General features: G+C 35.2%; 2 protein-coding genes across 3 annotated transcripts; both read left to right on the top strand.

The window, feature by feature from the left end:
- The first annotated feature begins 5,153 nt into the window (after positions 1-5,153).
- Positions 5,154-8,793, top strand: LOC113355402 (ycf3-interacting protein 1, chloroplastic-like). 2 transcript variants are annotated; one of them, XM_026598254.1, is made up of 6 exons: positions 5,154-5,552; positions 5,684-5,728; positions 5,827-5,940; positions 6,516-6,596; positions 7,671-7,835; positions 8,327-8,793. In XM_026598254.1, the coding sequence occupies exons 1-6, from the start codon at positions 5,250-5,252 to the stop codon at positions 8,414-8,416; spliced, it is 798 nt and encodes a 265-aa protein (XP_026454039.1). In that variant the 5' UTR covers positions 5,154-5,249; the 3' UTR covers positions 8,417-8,793. The 2 variants fall into 2 exon arrangements, with proteins under 2 accessions (XP_026454039.1, XP_026454040.1); XM_026598255.1 differs by lacking the exon at positions 6,516-6,596.
- A 12,345-nt stretch (positions 8,794-21,138) lies between these two features.
- Positions 21,139-26,871, top strand: LOC113360953 (mitochondrial adenine nucleotide transporter ADNT1-like). The gene is made up of 8 exons (XM_026604366.1): positions 21,139-21,421; positions 22,273-22,321; positions 23,250-23,413; positions 24,404-24,450; positions 24,770-24,882; positions 25,009-25,122; positions 25,850-26,233; positions 26,525-26,871. The coding sequence occupies exons 1-8, from the start codon at positions 21,258-21,260 to the stop codon at positions 26,609-26,611; spliced, it is 1,122 nt and encodes a 373-aa protein (XP_026460151.1). The 5' UTR covers positions 21,139-21,257; the 3' UTR covers positions 26,612-26,871.
- The last annotated feature ends 365 nt before the right edge of the window (positions 26,872-27,236 follow it).

Consider the following 27,236-nt stretch of genomic DNA (forward strand, 5'->3'; position numbering starts at 1 on the left):
ACTATCATCTATTCGTTTTGTTTGTTTAACTCCTTTTTTTTTTTGATGTTCTAAGTTTCAACTTCAAGGTTAATGAATTTTGAGTTTTAATTTTAAACAATCAATCAAAAAAACATTTGTTTAATCGATGATCTTTGTTTTCAATCAAAACTAAAATGATGGGAAAAAATTCAATGGGTAGAAACGAGAAGAAGAAGAGGAAAAATATGAGGGATATAGGTTTAGATTTAGTATAAAGGTAAAGGATAATATAGACAATTTACTATTTTTAAGATATCCCTTAACCACCTTCAATGGATGAGAATAAAAAGGTTACCTCTAATTCCTTTTGAGTGGCCCCTAACAATCCTGGCGTCATTAAGGGCGACCCTGAAAGAATTAGGGGCGACTTTTTTATTCCTAACCCATAGACAAGGTTAAGGGATGTCCAGATTGGCGGAGAATACCAAAGTACCAATCCGTAGTTAAGGGAGTGGTTTTATCTTCCGATTATTAGTATTCTCAATGTTGTGGTCGTTAGCAATCGGTAGATAGGTGACGTTCATAAATAACTTCATAAACTACCGATTATTGTAGTTCCCAAATTCGAAAAAATTGAGATTTTGACAAAAACAAAATTTGGGGCAACTGTATAATCGGAAGTTAAAGTACCTTATTTAACTACCGATTATACTAGTCCCCAAATTCTCAAATTTGATATTTTGACAAAAACGAAATTTGGGGCAACTGTATAATCGGAAGTTAAAGTACCTAATCTAACTACAGATTGTGCAGTTGCCCCAACAAAATAGAGCCGTTTGAACTCTAAATTCTATATAAGGATGGTCCTTTTACCCTCTATGGAACACAAATACGTTTAAACTAGCTCCAACATCATCTTCAACATAATGGCCCAACCATTCATTAATCCTACGGAGTTCACGATGGAAGAAGATTTATCTTTATGTAGGCGTTATGTTCAATTCTATCCGAGACGAGGAGAAGAACGTAGGAAAAGAGACATAATGAGTATGAGTTATTTGGGGAGAATTCACGAAAAATTATGCGCCGACACCGGTATCCCAAATAACCGTCACTCCGCTGATATTTTCTGCCGAATTGGTTCAATAAACGGACACGTCGAAGAATTCGTCCATTTAACTTTTCTTGTGAATCAATATCGATTGAGGGGTGAAACCAATGATGAATAGAACGATCTCTGGGGGAATGGTGGAGATGGAAAAGATCAAGCTTCCGTTCTGAAGATCATTTTAGAATCCTTAGGGCCATGGAAAGATTTAATCCGTTTAGGAATCGTCCAACACGTCCACGCCGCTAATCACAATACCTTGTAATATAATTGTGGAAGTTCAATGAAAAGTTATGATTCAATGAAAAGTTATTATTGTAAAATTATTATGATGTGTAGGTGATATCATTACGAATTTCAAATTATTTATGACAATCGGAGGTTTGCGTTCTCTATATATCTACCGATTATACTCTAACGGCTATTTCGTTCAAAATAATGTAGTCGTGCCTCGAAAACCACACACAATCAGTTATTAATTCATATTGATAAACCTCCGATTATACTACTCTAATGAAACTGAGAACTCTGATGACAAAACAGCATATAATCGGTAGTATATAACGATCCATATCTACCGATTATGCTTAATCGGTTGTTATGGTTCAACCATTGCCTACCGATTGTATGTAATAATTGTACGTAAATTCAGTACAGTCTTGTAAAAGTACGCATCAACGACCATATTTAAAAAAAAAAAGACGTTGGGACTCTCATCTATATAAGGAGGGTAAACTCTTCTTATTTATGCACCAAACAACACATATATAGCATCGTGTATTCTACAAATAGATTTTCCATCGTCCACTCTTGTGAATTCATTCTACATCTCAACTTACAAGCATGGAAACGTTTGACGCATCTGAAGATTTGGGCATTGTGAAAACATGGTATCATGAAACAAGACGTGAAGATGTCATAGCAGGAAGGTTAACACCCGGAATCTTTTGGGGGAGGGTATATATCCAATTTGTGCGAGAGTATGGAAATCCAAAGCAAATATCACTCTAACAAGTTCACGATCGTTTACGACTTGTCCAGAAAGGGGTAAATGATTACATAACGATACAAAAGAGGATCTTTAACACTAGCCACTTAAGATTGTCGATCCAACAATTTGTAAGTATTTGCTTCTTGGATCGACACAACTCCATTTTGACTACCAATTAATATTTTCTTTAATCGTCCATGAGACCCTTCCGCAATGCTTGTCGCCTGGTTATTGAAGTTACGATATTCATATGTCCATGCAAACACAAACCTATCCTTAATCGGTAATCATTGTTTTTTACAATACTCAATCGGTTTTGGGTAATCCGTGCCATATTCATCCTCAAATTTCTTCAAATTAGTTTCGTAAATTTCCTCGATCTTCGACCAAACGATCTTGTCCAATGCTTTCATGAATGCTTTCCAAATCATTTTATCCTCCTTCCATTTTTCATCAAATAACTTTTTCTCTTCCTCTTGTTCTTCCACGGTTAATTTACTAATGCGCTCATCCTCCTCCTTCGACCTCTTGGCACCCTTTCTTGGTTTTTTAGCTTGGAAATGATGATGGCAATTGGATTTGAGGTTGTTTTGAATGTGCCACGTACATTGCAAGTTTCGGGCTTCCGGAAACACTATCGATATTGCATGCATTAAGGTTTGATTGTTATCCGTTACAATAACCCTTGGAAAATTATCACAGTTATAAATGGACCTCAATGTCTCCAACATCCAAATGAAACTCACATTATTCTCATGATCCATTAAACCCCATGCAATCGTAAACGTGTTTTTGTCCGAAGTGTGACAAGCAATGTTCAACAACGGATGTTGTATTTGTTTGTCTTATAAGTTGCATCTATCAAAAAAATTTGATGAAAGCATTGTGCCAATTGGATCATTTCAGGATGTGCCAAGAAAATACATACCACTTTACCATCCTTTTCTTCCGTTCGAAATATGTAGTTATGTAACTCCGCTAACCACTCCGATTGTTGCATAACCGTTCTACCATCCCATTCCGTCCTTTTGATCGTTGCTAGGGCTGCCTTGATCGTAGACAAAGATGAAAGGTTGTCGGGGTCATCCTTCTTAATCTTACTTAAGATCGCACTCGCTTTACAAATCCTCATAGACTTCACCGTATCCATTTCATGTGGTTTTAATTTCGCAACCATTACATGTCCAATAAGAATATCCGGATCATCGTGGTTGTGACAACCATTAACAACTTTAGACATCTTACACTCTTTACCTTCCCTACCATCGGGCTTATAGAGGACAATCTTAAATGGGCATCCAATCTTCTTTGTATGAGTTTGGTATTTCTTCCTCTCCGTCTTCCTTACATACTTATTATGCTTACCTTGGTGACTCTTTTTCACTCCACCTCGCTCACATGCCATTTCAAACCGAATATCCTTCACACAAGGGTTTTGAACTACCACACACATCTTCTCCTTTGCCTTGTTCATAAGCCATTCCTTTGTCTCCTTCTTACTTCCAAATGACTAATGCGCATATAACAAAACAAACATTATAAGCATAAGCATTTAACATATAATATTTGAAGAATAAAAAAGAGAAGTCATTAGTATACCAAATCGTTTGCATAGTGTTGAGAAGTATCCGTCCTCAAATAAAATTCATCGTCCACCGCTACAATAGCTTACAAACAATAACAACAAGTTATTCCAGTACAATCGGAAGCAAGGGATACCACATATCTACCGATTAAAACACAATCGGAGGAAACATATAGTTTATATTCTTCCGATTAAATACTTTGAAAGTTTTTCTGTTTCTATATTAATAATCGATAATCGGTAGCAGTTTTAATTCTCATACTACCAATTATAATTAAATCGGTAGAAAAACAAAACTCATTTACCGATTGTGAAATCTGGAGAATTAAAAAAAGAACAGTTTTGGAGGAGTTCGAATTTGGGGCTTCCTCAATAATCGGAGGTCTAAAATTTATCAACATCTACCGATTATGGATTATGTAACAAACCAATAATTGAAGTTTCGAAATACCTGTATTCGGAGCGACTTTGACAATCGGTAGTTATATAAATTTTCAAAAATACCGATTATCCCAAATTGAAAATTTTCAATTTAGGGGTTTTGCATAATCGGTAGAGTTCTATGTTCTTTGTGCTACCGATTAATGAGATATATTACACAGTTAATGATAATTGGTAGATATATAACCATATTATCTACCGATTCTGGGTAGTTCATGGCATTCAATGCATGCAAAATTCGAATTTTCTCGTTAGAACACCCGTACAAACGCATACAAAGTGGGTTATGAGTATCTTAACACAATACCTGTGTGTTAGATGTATCGTTAGCTTCGATCTCGGTTGATTCTCCGGTTTCTTCCATGAAAGCGTCGTTTAGAGTTTCCTCTCCACAAAAGTTTGGATCATTCAACATATACCCCAAATCATCTTCTCTATACGGTTCTTTAGCTTCAACATTATGTTCTTCACCTTCTTCTTCGTACACATCCATGTTTCTTGTTGATTTAAGAAAAATGGTAAACTCCCACTTCTTCTTCTTTCTCTTCTTCCTCTCTCTCTCTCACACCAAACCAAAAACTAAAACCAAACAATAGGAAAAAGTTGCCTAAAACCAACTATATACGATTAAACTACCCATTGTACAAGTTAACTACCGATTATTCATACCGACACTACCGATTATGAGGGTATCTACCGATTGTGTGTACACATATACACCCGATTATAAATCTACCGATTATGGGTTTCGTTGAAAAAAATAAAACAAAACACATTAATCTACCTACTGTAGATTTATCTATCAATTGTCTATACAAATGCACCCGATTATGGAAATAATTACCGATTATGGAGGGTATAATTGCCATTTTAAAAATTCGTCGATAAGGGATAGCTTCATTTTACGTTTGGGTGACCTGCACCTAATGACGCAAGTGTAAAAATGCTAGTTTAATTTAAGAACATATTTGCTTTTGCGCTGTGGTTGAAAATGGTCAAATAAATCTAGGTGACTGGTGAGGATGAAAACTTAAAAATGTAATAGTGAACAGTAATCAGAGGCAATGACCACTCCTCAGTAAAGATAGAAAGAGAGCAGTGAGTGAGACCCTCTCTCTCTCTCTCTCTCTCTCTCTCTCTCTCTCTCTCTCTCTCGGAATCAAATGGCTCTTCGACTGTCTCAACTGCCTTTGGCTTCCTCATCTTATTCATCATGCACTGCTACTCCTACTCCTGCTCAATCCCAGTTTCTCTTCTTCCAACACCTACCTTTGAATTACAGAACAAAAGTTACCCTTTCTCTCCACCACCGCCACCAACGAAATAATTCCAGACAAATTCTAATATTAGTTGGTAAAGAAAATGCTGAACTTGGTGTCTCCACCACTCAAGAAGACGATAATCAACCACCACTACCACAAGATGCTACTCCTGAAGAACTAGAATATATTCAACAAATCAAAAGAGTTGGTTTTCCTTCTTCACTTTTTTTTTCTTCCCTCCAACATTATCTTTCTCAAGTAATTATTTTTCTCTTTTCTTTTCTTTTTTTCATTTGATTTTGAATTTAACTTTGAATTTGTTTGGGAACGTTAAGGTGATTGAGCTTCTAAAGAAAAACAGGGATATGCTCTTTAGTGAGGTAATATTTATTTGTTTCCCCTAGTACTTTCAAACTGAAATTGCAGTAGGATTTATGTTGCAATTGATATCCTTCTTGTGTTTGTTAAAATTGTGTAGATTAAGTTAACCATATCTATTGAAGACCCAAGAGAAGTTGAGCGTCGGAGATTGCTCGGTATCGATGATCCTGATACTCCAACTAGGGATGATTTAGCTGAGGCACTGGATGAGGTATTATCTTTTTTTTTTTTCTATGTAATATTTCTATTTACTCTCAGTTTCGTACGTTTTTTATTGTATGTAATAAAAAGTGATAGAAGATTTAGGGCAGCAATAGAGCCATTCCTTAACTTCAGATATACGCTAAGAAAATCAAGAGGGAGGAATCTATTTGATAGCTGTGGCTATTTGGTAGTTTTGGATTAATCCTCAAAATTATTAGCATTGGCTTAACTTAGATCCTTTTGCATTTAAGCTCTGGAAAAACTAAGTACAATACCATAAATCTGTCTTGAGTACCCAGCCCTGGCAAGACGTATTTCATGATTCTGATTTAGAAAATGCAACGAGAGAGAAAAATAATCCGCACACTGCCTTAGAAAAATATCCAGAATACCCTGGAGGGTCCAGCTCTTTTGATCTGAAATGAGATTACAATTTACATTCTGCCCTTGAAGTCTCATCAATCTCGAATATCCTGCATGAGAATTTCTTTTGTTAGCTGTATTTCCGTTTCCTGCATGCACTCAAGCTGGAGTTACACATTTATATTTACCAGTGTTTAACATTGGCTTCTGAAACTATAGGTAAATGAAGGAAGAGTACCTGAAAATCGTGTTGCACTTCAAATGCTTGCCACAGAAATGCTTGATTGGCCTAATGTAGAGGTATTGTAGTTTATTAGGCCACTTAATTGTTAAATGAGATGTAGATGTTATATTTATAATGTGGAATTAGGTCCTGCTGTCTATTAGTTGACACCATGCATGTTCCCTGTACATCCTTAGGTCCGCTATATACATGTGTGATTTTCAATGTCCTCATATCCAAATTATTGCAGAAGAAAATACTTTAATAAATACTTTTATTTCAAAATAGCAGCCTTCTATTTTACTCTGCGAAGTCTATTTTATCGTTATGGAGATGGATGTCCTAGATAAATGGTACTGATATTGTTAAGATGACACGTGAGGAAGCGACTAGCCACAAAAGTAAGAGTAGCAAGACCTGTAGTAACAGTACCATGTAAATATCAATTTACATCGTATGGGCTACTTCTCATACTCCATAAAAATGATATGAGGTCTTGAAATGTAAAGGACGAGAGCCAGGGAAGGCTTAATTAGTTAATTTGTTTTTCAGTTTACATATACGATGTAGAGAAACTTCGGAGATCTGGAGAAAATAAGGTAGTAGACTAGTACTCTAGTACGATATAGGAAGAGCATGGATATGTCAAATTAGTTGATTGTTAGAAATACCCATCCGTTTCCATTAGAAGCTCAATACTGAAAGATGTCCACTCAATGCTTTAAACCTGTGCAGAACGGTTGGGTGCCTTAACCATTATAAAGGCTGTTTCTTACAGTTTTCCTTTACCCTAAATTTATCCTAATGGAATGGCCTAAAGTCATTGCCAATGTAATCACCACTATGCCGGCCCTTTCTGAAGCAGCAATTTAGTTCCTTAGTAGTTGTTTTATTAGTATCATTTTATTAGGGGACATATGATGTATCTATGACATTATTTGTTAGCCAACCTTATTGGGGTACTGGGTCTGTACAATGTTCCCATCAGATCTTCTGGGGTGCATACATGTTCTCATGTGGCAAACAATGCTAAGAGATTCTGTAAACATGGAGTTCAGAGGTGGTGTACTGAATCAAATTATGTTTCGTATACTGAATCAATTTATGTTTCTTGAGAATTGTTCATTTTCTTACTTTGTTTTGTCCAATAGGTTCAATCGATAAATAAAAAACCCAGCAAATCTCTATATGCCAAGGCAACTAACACTGGTGTTGATCCCAAAGTGGCTGCTAAAAGACTCAAAATTGACTGGGATACAGCTGCAGAGATTGACGATGATGAGGATAGTGACCAAGTAGACGTACCTGCCGCCGTGGTTTGTTTTCTTATCTCCTCTCTCGGGCTTCTTGCAATTTTTTCCAAGTTTTAGTGCGTACTCGAATCTCAGAGGGTGTGAATTGATGCGCCCAGTTTTCCAAATGGAACAGCCACATAAACATACCCCCCATAGACATGTTAATCAAATTTTGCTGACCCAAAACACCCTATATCTATTCTTAAAAACTAGTACACTCTGGTTAAGCATTATTGATCAGGAACATGACCGAAGTCATACGTAGGATCACTCTGACGGCAAAAATAGGAAATTCTACTTTTGTGATCCTTAGTTTTTATTTCCATATTTTCTGTTGGGAGTGTTAGAACCAAGGTCTAATGTGGTAGTTTGAAATTTCACTAGTCCTATATTCACGTGTTCTACATTTTTAAACCAGTTACGACACCTGATCCTAAACCTATGAGCTTCACTTTTCTGCTTTGACAAGGCTCTTTTTGAGTACGTAACCAGGCTAGCTAATTGTCATGCAGGGATTTGGTGCGTTGTACTTGGTTACCGCTCTTCCAGTTATCATTGGAGTCTCCGTCGTACTGATTCTGTTCTTTAATTCTCTGCAGTAATTGTTTTGCTTCTGACGTCTCTGTAGTTGATGTATAATCCCCGAGTCTAATAAAATCATTAGTCTAACTAGACTTGAGGCCATATTTCAATGCGAAAATCAAGTTGTTTCTTGTGAGCTTGACTGCATCAATTGTCAAACAGGCTACACGACTCCCCAAAGAATTATGTTAAAAACAGCCTGTAAGGATTAATGTTAGTTGTAAGTGTGCCTTACACACAAGTCATTACTGTCTGTAAGTGTGTTATACACACGAGTCCTGTTACTGTCTATTACAGCTGTTATTGGCGGGATCCGAAGTTACGTTCATCTCGAACCGGCATGTTTCCGTAGAAGTCAATTCAATGAAACATCCTACTTTGGATAAGTTAGCTCGAATCCGTCTCTTACATCTTTAGATTAGTTAATTCAATGAAACCAGATGGGTACCAAACCGGTTTTTATCAACATACTTGGAACATTGTTGGTAAGGAAGTAACAAAAATGATTCAAGAATTCTTCTCCTTTGGCCATCTTCCAAGTCAAATAAATGAAACTTTTCGAGTGTTGATTCCAAAGAAAGAAATAGTGACTAGACCCACTGATTTGAGGCCAATAAGTTTGTGTAACATCACTTACAAGCTTATAACAAAAATTCTAGCCACTAGATTAAAACCTATTCTTCGCAAGGTCATTTCTCCATGGCAGACAGCTTATGTACCAGGCAGGAACATTCATGATAATATTATTATTGCTCATGAGATGATGCAATATATGAAGACAACAAAAGCTACTCAAGGTGTGGTGGGGGTCAAGCTAGATATGGCAAAGACCTTTGATAGAATGGAGTGGGATTTTCTGCATCAAATTATGAGTCATTTGGGGTTTTCTCAGAAGTGGTGTCAGCTAATCAACAAATGTATCAGTACTGCAAAAATCTCTATTTTCTTATCAATGGAAATCCAATGGAATTCTTCTCTCTAACAAGAGGGCTAAGGCAGGGTGATTCTATATCTCCTTACTTTTTTATTCTGTGCATGGAAGGTTTCAGTAGATTGCTTTCAAATGCTGCTAATCAGAAAATCATAAAACCGGTGATCCCAGCAAAAACAGGGCCAGCAATTTCACATTTACTGTTTGCAGATGACTGCATTCTTTTTACAAAGGCTACTGAAAGATCTATAAATAATCTCAAGGAGCTAATTCACAAGTTTACTTCTTCTTCTGGTCAGATGGTTAACTTAGAAAAATCAAGTGTGTTCTTCAGCAAGAATCTCAATGAAGATGATTGTAACAACATTATCAATTGGTTACAAATGAAGAAAATGGATGAAAAAGAAAAGTATCTGGGAACTCTTCTACAAACTCCCAGAAGCAAAGATAAGTTTTTTGACAATGCAGTTAATCAGATGGATTGTATGCTACAAACATGGCAAGGGAAACTTACCTCACAAGCTGGCAGAACAACTCAGATACAAGCTTCTCTCAGTACTAAAACAAATTACCAAATGGGTTTATTTGAAGTTCCAGAAAAAACAATAACTAGAATGGAAAGAATCCAAAGAAACTATTTCTGGAGCAAAAAGAATGCAAAAGGAGGCAACAACATATCTTGGAGGAAAATAAACAAACCAAAAAGAAATGGAGGTTTGGGTCTGAAAGACTTGAAGGTGGTGAATCATACACTCCTAGCTAAATTGGCTTGGAGACTCATACATGAAAAAGAAGCCATGTGGTACAAAGTGTTAGAAGCAAGATATTTCAAGTTTTGTTAGATAATACAACAAAAAAGAGAAGTTCTTGGATATGGCAGAGTATTCAGACAGGGCTAGAAATTATCAAGAAGTATTATATATGGGAAATTGGTGATTGTACTTCAGTGAAAGCTCAGATGCATAGATGGTATCCAAATTCTGAAGATGTGAACCCTGAAGATGCTTCTTCCACTCAACAAATACACAACAACGTAATGGTGGCTGATTTAATCTCTCAAGATACTAGAACTTGGAATGTCAGCAAGCTCAACAATCATTTCAATAGTTCTCAAGTGCAGCAAATCAAAAATATCATAATTCCCATCTCTGGCAAAGACAAATTGAGATGGTCCCTTACCAAATGTGGGAAATTTACAACCAATTCTTTATACAAAAAGATTATAAAGACTCGGGCTCCTCTTCAACAAAATACTATTCTTCAGGAATCTCAGTGGTTGAAACTTTGGCATATGGAAATACCTTATAAAGTTCAAAAATTCTTATGGAAGTGTTGTCAAGACATCTTACAAGTTAATAAAAAGGCTAGCAAATATAGAAAAGATGTCAGCAGCTTGTGCTCTTTATGTGGTCAAGAAGAAGAAACATCAACTCATCTGCTAAGTGAATGCAGTTTTTCAGATGCTATCTGGTTTGGAATATCTTCAGCCCTGCATCAATCCAAGAAGAATCACAATACTGTCAAAGAGTGGATTATCTCCTGGTTTGCTGATGAAAACTCTCTAGAAGCTACTGATAATCATCTGGCAAATCTTGCTGCTTGCACCATATGGCATATATGGAAAGCAAGATGTGAGAAAGTCTTTGAAAACAAAAATTATCATCCTAGAAGTATTGTGCATAAAATTCATGCATACATAAATAGCATAAGCCTAAATTGCACAGATTCTCAAAACAAGTCTCTCGACAGGAATTGCATTAGTCAGCATGAAAATTGGAAGAAACCACCATATGACTGGATAAAAATCAACATAGATGCATCTTTTGTTTCTCAGAATACTAATGCAGGCTTTGCTTTAATACTTTGTAACTCTACAGGAGGATTCTTGGCAGCAATGACATTCTCAGCAAGAGCAGAGATGTAAATCAAGTTGAATCCTTACTTCTGCTAAGAGCTTTGCAATGGGTGTAGGAAATGAAGCTCAAGAATGTTATCATAGAAGGAGATAATAAGTCAGTCATTGAGTGTTGTAATAGTAGTGTAGAAGGCTTTAAATGGGAGGATCAAAATGTTATCACTGATTGTCAAAAATCCTCCAAAATTTAGAGTCTTGTCTAGTTTCTTTTCATAAAAGGTCTGCTAACAGTGTAGCAGATAAGTTAGCTAAGTTTGCTAGAACTAGCATTAGATTTCAGGTTTGGAGAGAAGATCTTCCAAATATTATAGCTAGTATCCTAGAAATGGAAAGCAAGAATTAGGTGTTTGTCTGAGTCAGTTTGTACTCTGTGTGTTGTCTTTGTAGTGGTTGTTCTCTCTTGTTGTGTTTTGTCGATTTTTCAATTTTGTTTAATCAAATCGTGTTTACTTGAGCGAACAGGTAAAAAATGTTTTTACTCCTGGCTATCGACATTTGATGTCGATGTAACATCCAAATTCGAACGTGTAACCTCTAAATTAAAGAAGGATTTACTCGAACCATTAAGTTATGGAATTTTAGATAATATATGATGTATATATTATAATATTACATTAAATTGTACAGTTATATCATTCATGTATATTAAAATTGATAATAAATCCCCGACTTTAACATACGATTTATTTATTGAAAATGAAAAATAAGTCATTATTCGCATATCTGTGACAATATTTTTTGAGTTTTCATCATCATATTTTTGTTCATGTTAGTCGATAACAAAATATTCTTATTTTCCTGTTGTTACGATATTATCAGGGTTTTTTTTGACTGTAAAATAAGCCTATTGTCAAGTTCGCATACGGATCTTATAGACTCGGGATCAGTTGTTAGGTATCCCAACTTGATATTTGCATACTTATAATTTAGAAAATAAGGTTACTTTTATCCTAAACCGTCTCCCACAGTCAAATGTTAAAAGCTTGAAAGGATGGAGATACTATCTTGAGTTATATAAAAAAAGAATATCCATTCACAGAATGGTAGACCAGTCTTGGTACAACATGTGCTCAAATCCTTCCCAGTTTTTTTAATAGGCTATCAAATTTTCTAATAAAAAGGAAAAATCAACAAAGGAAATGAGGGGGACATAAACCTTACCTCAGAAAAGAAAGAAAATTATGATAACGGCAAAGTGTGCGTTCAGAAAGAGATATCTAGATTATAGAAAATCAATACATAAAAATAATATATATCTCGCAACGAGAAACTATACAAGACTAGGATCACAAAGTCATACCTAAACATGTGTGCAGATTATAAAATAATTGTACGAATTAAAAGATGTTGTCTAGTTAATTATTTGAACAAAAATATAAACCTAGTTTAGCACACATTGACTAGACTTTACGAAAACTACCTTTAATATTGAAACTGATAATATATATTTACCCAATAAAGTAATCTGCATGGACTGAGAGAATACCGTACTTTGTAGCTTCACAAACTCAAGCGGAAATTTCCAATATTTTGTAGAAAATCTACTTTTGACAAAACAATCTGCATGTAAGCACCTAAATCCTTTAGGTATTCATATGTAAAAGTTTTAATGTGTATAGTTGCAAAAATTTAAAATAAAGTTTAGCAGTTGAAATAATAAAACCTCAATATGATTCACCATTACCACGAACTTATTGTTGTGAATTGCATCACTCTTATATTGAAGAACGGAAAGATTCTTTGTCGAAGAAGAAGTAACCTCCTTGCAACTTTTCAAGCAGAGAAAACTTCAAAATCTAAAATGATTATCCTAGAAAATTAAGGTTACAGTTCCATTGATACAACATCTTAAAAATCTGCAAGGAAATCCCTGTTGTGCTCTGATCAAAGATCAAACCTGATATCGGGAATAATGCGACTCAGTTTCAAATTCTTTTCCATTTATCATATAAACACTTTTCATATTTCAGACAACATCGTCTATAAGATTGAGGAGTCTTATATAGACTTCTGGTAAGGTAAGTGTAACCAAGGTGGCTTGAAGTGACGAAGAAAAATTTGTTCTCACAAACTTCATGGTAGGTTGGAATTTATGAATTTGAATATTTTTAACATTGCTTTACTTTCTAAAGTTGCATATGAAATCTCATCACTTTTCCTAATGATCTACGTGTCACTGTTAAAATATAAGTATTGTAATACAATCATTTTATACCGATCGTGTGAAAAACAACACAAGAACCGTATTTTTCCAAAAATAACTCCCAAAAGGGAATTGGTGAACCATTTGGGGGAATGGAGGGTCCATAATGAATACCATGGGTCCCATGAAAAAAAATCATGTGAAGAGGCGGTTTTTACATGATTTTTCACACTGTCCATAAGAGTTTTTGATTTTAATAACTGTCACCATTTGCATAAAGGAAACTAAGATTCCTAAGTGTGAAAAAGCATTTGCAATGGTATTGATATCATGAAAAACTGCATGTGGGAGGTTAGAAATGGTCATATCATTTACATATTTGTAGATACCTGGATTACCGATGCACCTCAAGAATTAAGCAAAGTTTATCCGAACCTGAACCTTTCAGTAGATGACTTTATTGATCAAAACTCAAATCATAGGAACCTGATGTTGTCATTAGATTTTTCACCTTACATAATGCTCAGAGAATCTTGAACAATAACATTCAGTTGATTGAGAAGGATAAAACTATCTGCCCTTACACCAATAACGACCAGTTCACCGTGCAATTGTTTTACAAACTCCTTAATATTCACCACCAAGTTGATAATCCTCAATTCCTTAACCCTGTCTACAAATCTGTGGAAAGCCTCTTTTCTCTTGAAGTTCATTTTTTTTAGATGAAAATGCATTGAAAATTTTAACCACCAAAGACGAACTTTCTCGTTATAATTTTGGACACGATCAGTCTTGCAGCATGTATGATACAAATATCTTTGAACAACTGAGCATATTATCACAAATTTCCTTTGCTTAAAAGATGTTTGGATTTCTGTTCCGTTTGTTCGATATGTGTTACAAGATTCAAGATTAAATATTTGCACTGATATTTAATTGAAAATTGAATTAATAAATGGTTAATACATTACCAACTCTACGACTTCTTTCTTCTTCTTGCTTAGATCTAGTCCTTTTGGACTGTATCTGACCAAGGATTTTTGTAGTATTCATGAATAAAAGTAGTCTAATTTATAGTTTTAGGTTTTGTTTTTGTTTTTTTTGAAAGTGATATCATCAACATCAATAATGAGCTCAACAAGTGGCACAAAATAAAGTCTGAGTTCTATCAGCAAAAATCCAGGGATCACTTCATCAAAGACATGGACTCCAACAACAAGTATTTTCATACTAAAGTCAACAAAAGAAGGACCAGGAACACCATAGATGCGATCCAACACAACAACAACAATTGGCTACAAAGTAGAGAACAAATTGCTCAGCACCTGACTCAGCATTTCAAAAGTATCAGCACCACCAACAATCTAGTACTTGATGACAGTCTCTATACTGTTCTTCTTTCAATTGTCATAGCTGAGCAAAATGCATTACTTACCAGAATACCCAGTAATGAAGAAATTTTTACCACATTCAAGAGCATGAAAAATTGGAGCTCTCCTAGTCCAGAGGGGTTTCAAGCTGGATTTTTTAAAAGTCAGTGGGCAACAGTGGGAGAAGATGTTTGCAACACGGTCAAGAAATTCTTTGAGACTAAATATATCCCGAAGCAGATAAACAAATGTAGTTTCTTATAAGATTTATTTTTATTGATTATATCTTAGATTTCTCTGCTAGGATTTCTCTTTTTGTTACTGGTTCTAGTCATGATTGGATTCAGCTAATGCAGGGAAGGGGGAGGACATGATTTGTAGAACACAAATAATACTAGCTAGGAAGAACATGATTCTTACCAAAAAGAACTTCAATAACGCTTTTAACAATATCAAATCAATCAACACTAGCTACAACAATCACTAAAATATTATTGGCATCAAGAACATAGAAAGAAGCATAGATTACATCGACAACGATTACAGATACTCCAATACCGATTCAAACTGATTCCAACAGATTCTAACCAGATCAGAACACATATGTTACTAATGTTACTGTTGCTCTTATTACTTTTATCTCCAAGTGATAAAAAGTTCTTGGTTTTTCAAGAAAATAAAATCTGATCGGATTCCATAAAGATTTCACACTACATATATTTGTAGTGGTGCAAATTTATTTTTAAAACAAAACAAATTTGGAATGTTAGTTTTATTGCGATATGGTTGGGATTCTAGTAGTGTTGGAAAGGTTGGAATCATAGGTATATTTAAAAACTTGCGGATATTTTCAAGTCTCGTTGATTGCAAACTGATCTTTGATCGTCCATGTATGGAATCAAATTTCAAATCGACAATATCTATGTATGTTCGACGCTTACCTCTTTTATGAAAAGAAAAAAAGGTTCATTTAGAAGGTACTTTTGGTGGGAATTAGCTTTTCCAAAACGGAGGAGCTGTCCAGAATCAGAAAACAGAGGAACCGTCCAGAGTGACATCTTACTCAAGGTTACATGATGACGTTCTCCTGGGCTATGATTAACACCAACTCGAACAACCTTATTGTGATACAATAACAATATTGTTAAAACAATATCTGAAATATTAAAAGATTAAAGAGAAACAAATAATTGCTCGAGGTTTTTTAAATATTTAGACTGAGTATAAAGTTTAACTAATCTAATTGTCGATAAGTTTTGATGTTGTTTCACTTTGGTTAAGTTTTCCATAGACAAAATCAATGGCTTCAAAATTTCCTTTTGGCCATTATAGTCATCGAAGAGGAATCTTTTGGGCAAAATTTGGGGTAATAAGTTGGATCAGGGCCCAAAGCCTAATCCCCCGTTTCGTACTCTGGAAACCAAACCAAGGTTCGAAAAATGGGTCACGGCCCAGGTCACAGGTACTAGGCGTGACCGTTATAACGTGTTTTGACGGGTGTGAGCACGTTTTGGGTCAAAAACGCGTTATATAGGAATAAAACGCGTTTTTTTGACGTTTTTTTTAAAATAACGGGTGTGATAACGGTTAAATAAGAAAAATAAATAATTTGTGATCTGAATTTCCTATGTAACGGTAATTACATCTGTGAAAACGGTTACAACGGGTCTAAATAACGTTGTTACTACGTTTTTTCATTTTTTTTGGTTTAATTTATTTATTTGATTTTTTATTTATTTGTTTATGGGTTTTTAACATACAAATTTATGGATATCTAGTAAAATTCACAACCCTAAGTCTATGACTTATAACAATGCATTGTAGTTATCGTCTACCGACAATATTTATACACGCATACTATCACTATCCACTTGATATGTTCAAGTTGTCACTCGAATAGTTCAATGCATTCCCCAATATTTCAATAATGCATATTCAGATTCAAAAGCAGTCAAAACTTTGTTGTAAAATAATACTCCTAGGCTCTTAGCTACTTGCTACAAGACTAACCAACAAGGAATGCAACAGGAAGAGAGTCAGAGACTAGCTAGAGAAAAAGAGAGTGAGAGAGGGAAGCCAGGGAGTCGATTTATCTTTTTCTTTTGTATTTGGAGGTGTGTACAGTATATGCTACATGTGGTCTGTACTTTAGAGTTCAGACTCAAAAGTTAAAGAAATAAAACAAAAAAAAAAAAGTAAAAAGAGTAGTTGGTTTCATGATCAAAGACATAGCTAGCCTGTGCTTATATACGCATGCAACGAGATTCCAAATGTTTCAAGAATATTTCGATTTGCTAGATATTATGTCTTCTTACCCAAAGGAATGCTTTAAAATAACAAGAAGAGAATTGAAATGAAATCAATACCTCTGGTTCTCTGGTTCTCTGCTTCTTGCTCAAAGGAATGCTTTACATTTTGAATTTCTCAAATACAAGTTTAAGAGGTAATATTAATTATTTTTTGTAGATTTTTCATTCAATTAGAGATATAATTATTTAATACGTTATTAATTTATTTATTATCGTTTTTTTCTTTCATGATGTTAGAGTAGTGAATATAGATGTTTGAGAAATATCGATGTTTTTTTCTTTCGTGATGTTTGAGAAATATTTAAGAAATGTTAAGTGAAGAAATGTTTCATTCTATTAACGTATATTTACTTAATAAATGTTTCATTTTTATCTAAGAAATGTTTTAAGTAATATAGATTTTTTGTTCATTTTATTATCATTTATTTAAGAAATGTTTTAATAAATGTTAATATTCATAATTAAATAGTCCATCAACTTGAATCAGTTGGCACATAAAAAATCATTGTTTCTTTATAAAAAAAAATGGCATGATGAATTGATGTATGGTATGTTGGTATTCCTGTTCTCAATCATGAAAAAATGAGAGGCTACACGATCCTTAATTTCAACTTTTAATATCCACGTTGAGTAAATTACGAATGCAACTTGTGATTTCTAATTATAATGCTACTCTAACCATTTTTATATTGATGGAATATGTCCACTTAACTTGTATTTATGTATGTCACTTATTGCTATGTGAAATTTCCTACTTACAGAATATAATGGAAGGATCAACATCTGCAAAACGAGATGTTTTTCATGCATATTGTACTGTAATGAGTGATGGTAAAAAGTTGAAGTGTAATTTTTGTGAAAAAGAAGTGTCTGCGGGAATTTCACGTTTCAAAATGCATTTGGCACAACAAAGAGGTACAATTACTCCCTGCATGCATGTGCCACCTGAGATTAAAAATTTAGCAAAAGTATGGGTGCAAGACAGAAACAAAGAAAAACGACAACGAGTACCAGAAACTGAATATGAAGATACAAAATTCAAGATATGTATGAAAATGAACCGTGGAACCCTGTGCATGATATAGATGAAGAAGAACAAGCGCCGGTAACACAAAAGAAAATGGGCGGGTTATCGAAGTTGAAGAACCTTTTTGGACGAAAAAGTAAGAATACTAATGCCGGAGAAGGTACATCACAGCGTCCACTGGCCTCTATGGACATACCTAGTTCTTCAATGCGTACACCACACCAAGCACCTAGGATGTCTGTAGATATGGGAGGACAATATAATACTAATAGGGATTCTCAACCTAGCATGGCGAATTTTGGGAGAAGTAAAACATGTCGGGAAAAAGTTGATTCTTCTGTTGGACGTTTTTTCTATGCTAATGATATTCCCTTCAATGTGGCCAACTCAACTCAGTACCACGAGGCATTCAATGCAGTTGCAAATTTCGGAAAATCATACAGAGCTCCGTCTTCTATAAGTTGTCGAACCCATTATTAAGGCAGGAAAAACAAAGGATTCAGAAGGATGTGGTGTCGGTCCAACGAAATTATTGGAGAGAGTATGGGTGTACACTCATGTCAGATGGTTGGAAAAACAAAAATAACCATACGATTGTAAACTTCTTAGTTTACAGTGGCCATGGGACAGCATTTTTGAAAAGCGTTGACATCGAGCATAATCGGTTGACAGCAGAGTATTTGATGAGTTTGTTCAGACCGGTTATAGAAGATATTGGTCCGACAAATATTGTTCAAATAGTAACTGATCAAGGATCCCAATTCAAAGCCGCAGGTAACTATTACAACTTAATTTAATTACAGTTGTTTATTTTTATATATTATTAATTCATTTCTCATTTTTTTTAATAGGTATGAGATTGGCCATAGAGTATGGTACATTTTTTTGGGTACCTTGTGCAGCTCATGTGTTGGATTTAATGTTGGAAGATACTGAAAAGTTCCCCTTTGTTAAAGGTGTGATTTCAGAAGCTAGAAAAATCAGTAAATTTATTTATAATCATGGTTGGGTTCTTGCTAGATTCAGACAACATTCTGGGGGACGCAATCTATTGCGCCCTGGCTTAACAAGGTTTGCGACAAATTTTATCGCAATCAAAAGTATCATTGATCAACGTAATGCAATCGAGAGTCTTTTTGTAGACCAAGAATTTGTGAACTCGCCAGAAGGAAAAACTCGTACGGCTAAAGATGTGAAAAACATTATTTTGAATGAGATGTTTTGGCACACATGCCAAAATGCATGCATGATGGTTGGTCCTTTATTGAAAATGATGTTTCTTGGATTCAGATAAACCTACCATGGGTTATTTGTTTCATGCACTTGCTACATGTGTGGAAACTATAGAAAGGGGTTTGGGTAAAACTCGAAATAATTCTATTGTAGGTGTGATTAACCGACGATGGAAAGATCAGTTGAGTTCTCCTCTTCATGCTGCAGCGCATTTTCTGAATCCATATTATATCTACAACCCAGCAGCCAATCTCATCAACAATGAAATTTCTCAGCCCCAAATTTGTCTCAGTGAAGTTATATCAAAAATGATTAGTAGCCCTCAAGAACAAGCGACATGCATGCTAGAGGTGTGAATTTTTATTAACAATTAATTTCGTAATTATATGAATTTCTATTCACAGTTTTTGATATTTTTAGGCGGGAAGAATGCAAATGATGCAAGGCCAATTTGCATCACCATCAGCAAGATTGGCTGCTCTGCAAGGTGATCCTGTAAGCTGGTGGTTGTCATACGGTGCTCAGTTTCCATCACTCCAGAGGATCGCGGTAAAGATACTAAGCCAGACAAACACATCGTCTGGATCCGAGAGGAATTGGAGTGTGTTTGAAAGAATTCACACCAAACTACGCAACCGTTTAGTTTCGTCAAGAATAAACGATTTGGTATATGTTCAGTACAATTTAAGATTGGAGCAGCAAAGAGTTCAAGGTAAAGCAAAGCGACATAACATCGATGTCCACGATGTTCATAGCCTGCTGACAGATGAAAATATGCTTGATTGGATAGCAGGGGATGATGAAACACCAGTTTTACCTCAGGAAGAACATTGGTTAAATGAATTGGAAGAGGAAGCAACTAATAATCCAGAGCCTCTCCCTCCACCATACGAATGGCATGATCCAGAAGTTGAAATCTCATATCAAAGGTTGCCAGTGAGTAACTTTGTTTATGACTTTGGTAACCTAACATTTGGAGACAATACACAAGGTCATGAAAATGAAAATCCCATATACAATTCTCATTACACTGAAGATCGTCCAGAAGAAGATACCCGAGGAATTAATGAAGAGTATAATTCCAATATTAATATCAATAATGAAGTAGATAATCGTAATGTGATAAGAAGAAGACTATGGTTATGAAGATGACGATACTGTTAACTACGACAGCCAAATGCATTACGCGAACCAATATGAGGCGGAGGAAGAGGAGGAGGAATCAACTGAGAATCGTCGAGAAAACAGAAAATACTTGAATAAGTCGAAAAAAAATGCCGGTACAAGTTGGTTTGTCTAAGTTTAAAATTTCAAGCACTACTGTCACTAGGTTACTTATTGTAAGTTTATAAAATTTGAAGTGTTTAATGATTATTTATGAAATTTTAGTTGTAAGTTTGAAATTAAAAATTGTATAAGAATTTCTCCAACTCAAATTTTTTTTCCTTAAAATCGGGTTTAACCGGTATGAAAACGGAAAATACGGTGTAAAAAACGTATGTTAAAATGTTATTTAGAAGAAAAAACTGAAATATTAATTTTAGAAAAACGGCAATTACAGGTGTGAAAACGGTTATAACGGGTCTAAATTACGCCATTTTTTCCTATTTATCGGTGTTATTTAGGTAAGCGTGTTGGTGAGCCTCACGGGCACGGTATATGGGCGTGAGCGTTATAACAGACGTTTTTTCGGAAAAAACGGCCGTTTTTCAAACCTTGAACCAAACCCTACACCTAATTTTCCCCCAGTCGCAGCGAGAGACCGTTGTGTCATGAAAAATGCAATGCAAATTCGTACATTTTCAAAAGTTTCATGGAGTTTTACTAAAAATGCGTTCAATGAATTTCTCTATACAGTTTATTTTTATTTTCATGGTTTATTTTCTAGATCTTTTGCCATCTCTGAAGAAACTACAATTCTTAGACTTCTCTAATGGAGCTTGAAAACAGTGATGGCCGGGATACAGTGAAGGAAACAGTTGATTTAATAAGAGGAAAAAGACGAAAACTTAAGAAACCAGTTGGTCTTCCTCCTCCTTCACCTCCTCATCAGAGAATAAGAAGAAACCGGAAAGTTAGTGCTGTTGCATTGGCAGTGTAAGTTCTTTAATGTTTTCGTTTTCGTAGAATTTCATTAATTTGTTTTCTTTTAGCTAATTGCTGTAAAAGTTTGAAAACCATTCGTTTCACTAACTAGGTTTCCATCAATTGCGAAAAATTAAACCCTATAGGGTTTTGAGATTTGTGTTAATTTCATGGATTGTTTTGCTTTGGTGATGTGGCTTTCAAATTTTAGTGATCTGTATCTTGGCATGTGCTTGATTTTCTTATAGAAATGATTTGATTATCAAATATAATGAAACAAAGTGGTAAGGCGGTTCTTTTGGTTATTTTTTAACAGTAAATATCTTCCTCATCGTAAAAGGGGGATGCAAGTACATTCAGAATAGGATGCTCAAACTCCTCCATTGCATGGGATGGATCCTTTGTAATGTTTATGGGGATATACTAGATAACATGCATTAGCCGTCGAGTTTATTTTGTTGTTAATTTCTGTTATGGACCTGGGAATGTAATTCGACTACTGCTGCGTTTTACAAATTCATTTCGTATTTGCATAGAATTTAAGACCAGATAATTCATGGGGTATTGCCTGATATACAAGTATAGTTACAGTATTGTTCGTATTTGATGTTCCAAAAGCAAGTTCATGATTGTATTTTGGACTATATATCTTGAAAACTTCGATGGTTGCTTTAACAAAGATCATAAATTATGATTCCCTACAATATTGCATTATTTCTTTTGAAAGCTTGAGTTGGATAGTCATGATCTTTGTTTTCTCTTGGATCTAAGGCATTCCGAATTTTAACTAATGAGGTTTGATTATTATTACTTCGGTATGCGTGTGTTGGTCACCATATCTGTTTTGTGTCCATCTATTGCAGATCTGCCACTGCTGTCGCTCCCTTAAGACGCTTAGAAATATTGCTTCAGGTACTCTTCTGGATAAATTGCTACTTCTGTTTTATATATAACCGAAGTCTAGTAATTGAAATTTAATCATGATTACATTCAAAGTAAATGATCAATTACATCTCAGGACTCGAAAGATGCATATATAATTGCACAGATATGTGAATGAGGTATGCTTTAGAACCGTCCCCTTTAATTCAGTTTAATTCACTTCAGTTCAACAATATGAAATAATCAGCGAAAACTTCTAAAAAGAACTTATACGCACGTGAATTATACGTGACAGCATGTCACCTTCATATTCCATCCAAATTCGTATTACAAGTAGCAAACATGTCTGGTCACAGGATACATTCTTCTGGCTTAGATTTTCTATCAAATAATAGTCTCAGAAGTTATCACAGTGAGCATAATGATTTTCGTTGAAAGTAATTACTAATTACCCATTCTTGTTGGCAAGTAGATCCTGTGCTGTGAATTGTGATTAGTCCAATACTTGTGTTTCATAATAACAACGTAAGCCATGCTAAACACACATGAAGTGTCTTACTGTTTGAGAAGGTCCTTATCAATTCAACTAGGATATTGTTTGGAATGATGCGAGTTCTTAATTCCTGGTTTGCTTTCTTAACCATGGTACATAATTTGGTTATGCCTTAATTCGCCTAAAGAAACAAACCTCAAACTCTCATTGTTTCACACGCATATGTTTTCGATAGTGAGAAGGACCACAATATGCAATTTACTAAGGTTTCGTTTTCATTTTCTAAGTTGTCAATTTTCACTTTCTAAGGTTTTCATTTCCCTTTTCTGGAAGTTCTCATTTTCACCAATTTTTGTAAAAATGTGGTCCTTTTTTCCGTAAGGGAATGTTTGTGCCTTCAAAACTGCGAGGCCTCGATTTTTGGACCGTTAGCCTAATTGTTTGTTTGGTTGTTGGAAAATGCAGGTTCAAAACTCTACAAATATAAAATACAAAGATATAATTCAAGGCTTAAAACATATGAGGAGAACTGATGGTTTTCGAGGATTATTCAAGGGAAATGGTGCTTATATTGCGTATGCCATGTCATTCTCTACAATCTCCGTTGTTGTGGCTCATTCATTAGCAAGGTGCAATTTTTATTGGGCTTCATATTCATTGTTGCATTTGTTAGTATTAGCTGTTTTATATATACTGAATGGTTTGTTTTTTTTCGTGCTTGGATATGATTCGACAACTTTATTGAACAATGGATTATGCAATGGTTTGATTAATGGATTCTCATCCTGAGTTTCTGTTTTCTTTTGTTATTCTAGTTCATTTAGAAATGAGATATTACATCATGAAACTGTAAAAAAAATCTGGAATAATGGCGACAAGGTATAGTTTTAAGTTAAATGAATAGTTATCAATGGCTAGCTTGGCGTTAACGGTTACAATGGGCGACGGGTCCTTGTGAACTTCAGTGGTCTTTACAGCTCTAGAAGCAACAGGTTACTTGAGGAACCAGCATATAGCTTAGATGTTTTCGCAGAAAGCACTATGGAGTGTTAGCTAAATTAGTGGGTGCATATGTTATTAGTTACATTTAAAACTAATCTGCACAAGATTTCTATCAATGTATCATACCTTAAAAGAAACACTGTTACATGATTTACATCTGATAACTGGTGATTTACTAAAGCATATCAATTGTTATTATTTCATCCTTTTGTATGCTACGTGTCGCTGAGGCTGCTCATCTGATTTTACAGCACTGGAAGCAACAGGTTACTTGAGGAACCGGCATATGTTTTTGCAGAAAGCACTATGGAGTGTTAGCTGAATTAGTGGGTGCATATGTTATTAGTTACATCTGAAACTAATCTGCACAGGATTTCTATAAAAAAACACTGTTACATGATTTACATCTGATAACTGGTGATTTACTAAAGCATATCAATTCTTATTATTTCATCCTTTTGTATGCTACTTATCACTGAGGCTGCTCATCTGATTTTAAAAAGTGCTCAACTTACTTTGGGATATTATTTAGGACGTTCGTGCAAGTTAGGCATGTGTGTCATTTATCTAGTCAAGTATTTCTTCCCTTCTATTCAGTACATCATTTCTTGTTACAGGACTATATGGCGTCATTGGCTGGAGCAGCAGCAGCAGCCAGGCAAAGGTATGGTTATTCTATTTTTTTTTTTTTCGCATTTCAATGCTAAAATCTAAAGCCTTGTATCCTTGAATAAGAAGAATATGTTAATGCACTTCAAAATTATTATGTGGATTTGAGAAGGTTTAGGGTGCCTTGACATAAAAGTGGCTCCTCCTTGCCATTTTTTTCTTTAAGAAGTTAACTTCCTGAGAGGATCTTTAAAGAGAATCAAACATGTCGGGTCCTGTTATTTGAAAATGTCAAACTAGTCGGTTGTACTATTACTGGTAAGATGTCTTGGAGAATATAAGTTAAACTCTTTTTTTCCGCTAATCTTTTGCAGAAAATCTTAAGCTTCCTATTTTGGTAGTCCCTGGACTTCGAGCATGCACTCTGGTGATTGCAATGGCAGCAACGTACCCCATGAACATGGTACAGGGAAGGCTTTCTGTCCAGGTACTTACTGAACATTCTTTTTGAATTTTCTTTTTTCAGTAATTTGGTAAAAATTCTGGTTTTTTGGTACCTGGTAGTACCATAACGAGGTTAAGTTTCATAACCTTCTACTGATTCTTTATGCAGACAGGAAAATCACCATATCAATACAGAGGAATATACCATGCTCTATCAACAATTGCCCGAGAAGAAGGCACACGAGCTTTATATAAAGGATGCCTTCCTTTTACCATCGGACTAGTAAGTCAACCAATGCATCTTAGACTTAACTTTTTCCAAGCAAATGCCATGTTGCTAATAAATTGAGGAAGTGACTGTCTACATGCGGGAAAACCCTGGTTTCCTTCTTGCCCATATCTTGTTCGGACATGCTTGAAAAAGTTGTATGGTAGCATAGCCTTGCCGAGGCTCATTTTGAAGTTTCAAGTCCCTCCTTTCGCTCCTGGCTTCGTCGTACATATCACAATAAGTGTATGACGACCGTCACAACAGCTTTAGGACACATATTCTTCAAAGATAGAGATACGAAGATGCCCGACTTTTATGAAGCTTAAAAAGTATCCATCTGACCAGCCTAGATGCTTTTATTTTGACTTCTGGGAGAAGTCACTTCCCTCGTCACACTCCTTGATCTTCTTTTTTTCACCTTTACTAACAGTGTTTCTAACTATCTGCTTGCCATCAATTTAGCTTCTTATTTACTGATGTGCTGGGTTCAATAAGTATATATAGTTCTTCCCTTTTTCTTTTGTGTTGATTTAAGCCTCCTGTTACTAAGCTAGTGTCCGTCATTGTTACCAGATATGAGAATTTGAGTTGAACAAAGTTTTGTTTAGGGTCTAGCGCAGTGCGCTTTGGTATTTGTGGAATCATGTTTGAATTTTTTTCTCTCAGTAAGAGACATTATTTCCCGATTACTCAAGCTCTTATTGAGATCCATATTTACACTCTTATTGGTGTAAAACAGGTGGTACAGATGGGCGTGAACATCACTGTCATTGAATCTTTTCGTATAAGCACAGAAAGAGTCGTGATAGGGAGGTACATAGAATCGAAGTCGAAGGGCATAAATCCTGAAGTGCATGAAGAGATGGCAGCAATAAAGAAAAAAATTCCATATTTTCAAGATTTTGCATCTGCCATAAGCCATACCTTTGCTTATCCTTTCAATGTTATTCATCGAAGAATGCAAATGGGGGGTTGGAAAAATTCTTCATCAATCGTTGCATGTGATGGTAACAACAAGGCAGCAATTGAGTTTACAGGCATGTGTGATGCATTCAAGAAAACCATTAGAAATGATGGTTTTAAAGCACTGTACAAGGGTTTTGTTCCCAACTTACTAATGAAGGTCAGTAATTATCCCATCCGACATTATAATTTCTTGTTCTTAATATTTGACTGAGAAGATTTACAGAATCATAGTATCCAATAGCCTGCACTTTTGCTGATTCATGGTAGTAAAAGTTTTAATACGGGCTGAGTTTTGCGAATGTGATATGCATGCATGGTAATAATCCTAATATCCCCCTTCGTGTATTGCTGCTATCAGGGAGGGCAGAAGGGGGGTTTTTTGTAGGCAGGCAGACTTTTTGTTGTGTGGAGATCTTGTCTTTATAACACTACTGATTTTAATGTTCAGGTACTCCCAATTTCAATAGTTGGATCTCTGGTACACCGGGGGCTGATGGAAGGTCTTGGAGTTGAGGTAAATATCAACGAACCATAAAGTGAGAACGAGACACATGAGGTTGTCAGAATTTTAGAGCTATTATTATTCAATATATGGAGATTTATAAGTTGATTTATTAAGGGTGAGTAGTTGGTTGTTGAGAAAGTAAAAAAACTCTTCAACCTCTGCTGGTAAGCAGAAATCTATCATTTGACCGGAAGTGCAGGGAAAATGTTCAAGCCAATGACTTTTTTTTAGTGTAACAAGTACTAATGTAAAATTACCATGAAGAATTCTTGTCTGAAATTAGTGTTTTGTGCCATCTTTAGTAATACTCTGCTCTCAATATTTTCGAATAACTTTTCCTTCATTTTGTCCGTCGAAACCTTTATAGGGTGCTTTTGTCGAAAATGAAAAATGAGTGGAATGGAGTAACCGGAAAGAGTACAAAAAAAAAAAGAAGAAGAGGGTTCATCTCCTTGCTTCAAAAACTAAAATAAAATCCTTGACTAGGAAAAAAGAAATGCTAAAAAATTGGAAAGGTTGAGCAACCATGGAGTGTTTGTGTTGTGTGGGTAAACCTATACTCTGATTTGTTCATTTTTGTTTTTGTTTTTAGTAGTATCAACTCTAAACTCTTGGCAATGAGATTGTGAGCAGTGTTAGTGCTTGTCAGTGCTAC

The sequence above is a fragment of the Papaver somniferum genome, chromosome 3 (genome assembly GCF_003573695.1).
Source record: "Papaver somniferum cultivar HN1 chromosome 3, ASM357369v1, whole genome shotgun sequence".
Lineage (NCBI taxonomy): Eukaryota > Viridiplantae > Streptophyta > Magnoliopsida > Ranunculales > Papaveraceae > Papaver > Papaver somniferum.

Coding starts and splice junctions, on each gene's coding strand:
- LOC113360953 (XM_026604366.1), top strand. CDS start 21,258: ATGGAGCTTGAAAACAGTGATGGCCGGGATACAGTGAAGGAAACAGTT. Junction 23,414..24,403: donor GTGGCTCATTCATTAGCAAG/GTGCAATTTTTA, acceptor TTCTTGTTACAG/GACTATATGGCGTCATTGGC. Junction 24,883..25,008: donor AGGGAAGGCTTTCTGTCCAG/GTACTTACTGAA, acceptor TTCTTTATGCAG/ACAGGAAAATCACCATATCA.
- LOC113355402 (XM_026598254.1), top strand. CDS start 5,250: ATGGCTCTTCGACTGTCTCAACTGCCTTTGGCTTCCTCATCTTATTCA. Junction 5,729..5,826: donor GGGATATGCTCTTTAGTGAG/GTAATATTTATT, acceptor AAAATTGTGTAG/ATTAAGTTAACCATATCTAT. Junction 7,836..8,326: donor TAGACGTACCTGCCGCCGTG/GTTTGTTTTCTT, acceptor ATTGTCATGCAG/GGATTTGGTGCGTTGTACTT.